Here is a 3010-nt window from a genome sequence, read left to right as displayed (position 1 = left end):
GTTACAAATAATTAATTAAAACATTTAAAGAAAAAAAGGTTCGTAATTTGACGTTTCATGATTTGTATGTGAATTTGTGCTACAAAAAAAATAAATAAAAACAAATATATGTGTGCTTCCGTTTATGATCCCCCCCTGAAATATCCACTCTTTGAATATTCCACATACTACATTTGACTGTGGTTTACTATCCGAATCCTCATTTGCCAAACAAATATTACGCACAGACGAGAGAGAGAAGAGAGATAGAGAGAGAGACAGACAGAGAGCACACACGGAGGTTATATAAAAATAACACACTTTTAAAACAAAGCATATTACATTTTTTTAAATTTCCGTATCTCGCCGTGAATTGACCGTTTTGTGGCAGTTAAGCCAACCCTGACACCCCCGGCGGAGACTCACACTTAGTACGGACCTCAACGGTTGCTCGAGCGATGACGCTTCAGTCCTAACGGTTGATTTTTTATTTTTTTAATTATTTTTTATTTTATTTTTTTAGCTCCGGTTATTTTTTTATTTATTTTTCCTTCCTGCTCGCTTTTAACCTAACATTTCCCTCCTCCCCTCGATGTAACACACATTTTTTTTAGGCGTATAAGCAACCCTCTCCCTCCACCATCAGCTGAGCTTTTTTTTATTTAATCCCTCCATATTTTCGTCTTTTTCCCCGCATATATTAGATGTATTTTGTGTCCCTTGTCTCCTCCAGTAACCCATGTCTGTGTGCATCCCGCCTCCCTGCGCTCTCAATAGATGGTGCAAGTCAAAATGTCCAAATCGCCCGTAGACCCACTGTCTGCTGTGGAAACAGGCTCTCAATCGCACTATTTTCAGGTAAATCCACACACTTTACTCCTTTATTCACACGTCTAACTACCATCAGCGCCGAGCACAGTGCTTAATGTCTTGCTACTTGTTGTTGTATGCGTTTTTTTTTCATAATGTGTGTGTGTTTGTACCTCCGCCTTCATTGAAACTGCAGATTGATGCTTGATCGTTGAAAATCCCATTGGATGCGATCATATAAAGTGTGTTTATTATGCCTCTGGTACACCTAAACAGGACACAATCTCCTCACATGTTGATACATCTGACATATTCACCTTTTAGGGATTGTGCATTAGTGTTTTTTGTGTGTGTTTTGAGTCGCATTTCCTGCTGTATATGCTTCATAAAACCACTAACACCATTGGACCTGTATGCTGGATTTTACTGGTGAGAGACCAGGAGCTCTGACTCACCTGTAGCCTGAATCTACAGGGCCTGTCAGCACACACACACACACATCTGACCAGTATGTGTGCAGCTAATTCAGTTATATTTGTGACAAAGCTACAGCTGCTTACAGTCAGCTGCTTTACCCCAGTTCTTCCTTAAAATGCAGGCTTGTATTAAGTCAAAACTGCACGAGAAAAGCCTTTAAAATCAGCACGGTGCACGCTGGCGTCTGTCTTATCTGTCTCAATCTATCTCACTTGTGTCTGTCTCTTTCATCGTAGCTTCCCAGGAAGTTGCCTAAACGCAAGAGCCGCTTCAAACGCTCAGATGGCAGCACGTCTTCTGACACCACATCCAGCTTCATCAAACGGCAGGTAAAAGCCCCCTGAGCCATTTGTTGCCTTTATTTCCCCCCCCCCTCTCTCCTCATTTATGCATGCATTTAAGGCTCTATCCTGCCTTGGCACATCACAGCCGGTATGCAGATTAACACGCCCGATTGAGGGAACGACTGCAGCTTCTGTGGAAAATGTGGGAAAGTTGCGTTCTGAGTAAAGCTATAAAGGTTTGAAGCTTTTTTTTCAACCGAACAGGTGTCCCTTGCATTGTTTTGTTGGCACTGGTGCGGCAAGGCTTTTATTTCTCAGGTGCTGAGCGTCAATGTTCCTCTTTTACACTCGCAGTGGTCACAAAAAGGCATTTGTAGGTCTGTATTTGTTATCCTCGGATCCAGTACTTTAATGTTTCTGCTCTGCATCCTAATCCACAGAGTTGTGTCCTCAGTTGTTGTTCAGACCAGTAGAGAGCAGCAAAATGCTTCCAAGTGTCTGCGTGTTGCATCAAAATCCCAACACAGCCCAGTTTTTCTAATTAATGTTTTCAGGTCAAGCACGTGTGGAGGACTCAGATAGAGATTTGTTGTTATTTAAGACGATTTCTAGCTTTAAAAAATAAGCAAAAGAGTCCTTTTAATCCCCCCCCCCTCCCTCATGTGTTGTTTCTGAAGACGCATTTGATTTGTGTGTAAAGAGGAGCTGCTTGTAGTTTCACAGGGAGTCCAGCAGAGGGGAGAACCTGATCCCTGTACAAACCAGGTTGTGAGGAGTCGAGAGGTTTCACCGGGCTACAGACGGACCGCATCCCAAACCGCTAGATCCCTGAGGTTCATGAGCCTCGATACATCAAAGAGGGAGAGTCAGGAGCTGGGAAGGATTCAAATATCCCCCCTTTTTTTATTTAATTTAAAGAGCCTGATGTGTTAATGACAGGAACTACAAGGCTCCCGCTATACTGCAGGCTTTTACACAGTCTGAATATGTCTGAAGTGTCCTTTTAGTCCTGATGAAGTAATCTAGAGCTGCAACTATTAGAGTAGGATTGAATAGAGTGGATTAAAACAGATTAAAACTTCATTGTTCACCAAGGTGGGAAATTGCGGCCCGATCTGCAGGTTCATTAAAACATTAAAACATTAAAACATTAAAACAACGCTGACGGTATGGATTAGTTGTCTGTAAATGAATCAGCAACTATTTCGATAATTAATTCATCATTTTACGTAATTTTTCAGCTAAAACGCCAAACTCGGCTTCTCAAATGTGAGGATTTGCAGTTTTCTTTTGGTCATGTATAAATAAACAGATCAGTCTGTTGGTTTTGGTTTTACGAAACAAGGACAAATGTTAACTTAACATACAATAAATACAATACAATCGTCCTCTAAAAGGTTCATTCATAAGCAGTAAAACACATTTTCAACTTAATTTTCAGTACTGTGTAACTGTCATTG

At 41.1% G+C, this 3010-nt stretch overlaps 1 protein-coding gene across 1 annotated transcript in view; it reads left to right on the top strand.

Moving 5' to 3' along the window:
• The first annotated feature begins 640 nt into the window (after positions 1 to 640).
• The window catches only part of cacnb3a (calcium channel, voltage-dependent, beta 3a), a 20207-nt gene continuing 17837 nt past the window's right edge, over positions 641 to 3010 (top strand). The window contains exons 1-2 of the mRNA XM_035656511.1: positions 641 to 837; positions 1503 to 1595. Coding sequence (XP_035512404.1) covers positions 757 to 837; positions 1503 to 1595 — 174 coding nt within the window. The 5' untranslated portion in view covers positions 641 to 756. The remainder of the gene's footprint in view (positions 838 to 1502; positions 1596 to 3010) is intronic.

Source organism: Morone saxatilis, unplaced genomic scaffold (assembly GCF_004916995.1).
Source record: "Morone saxatilis isolate NCDOM2014 unplaced genomic scaffold, NCSU_SB_2.0 Contig15, whole genome shotgun sequence".
Lineage (NCBI taxonomy): Eukaryota > Metazoa > Chordata > Actinopteri > Moronidae > Morone > Morone saxatilis.
The sequence above is the reverse complement of the archived record's forward strand: the minus strand, read 5'-3'. Positions and strand labels throughout refer to the sequence as shown.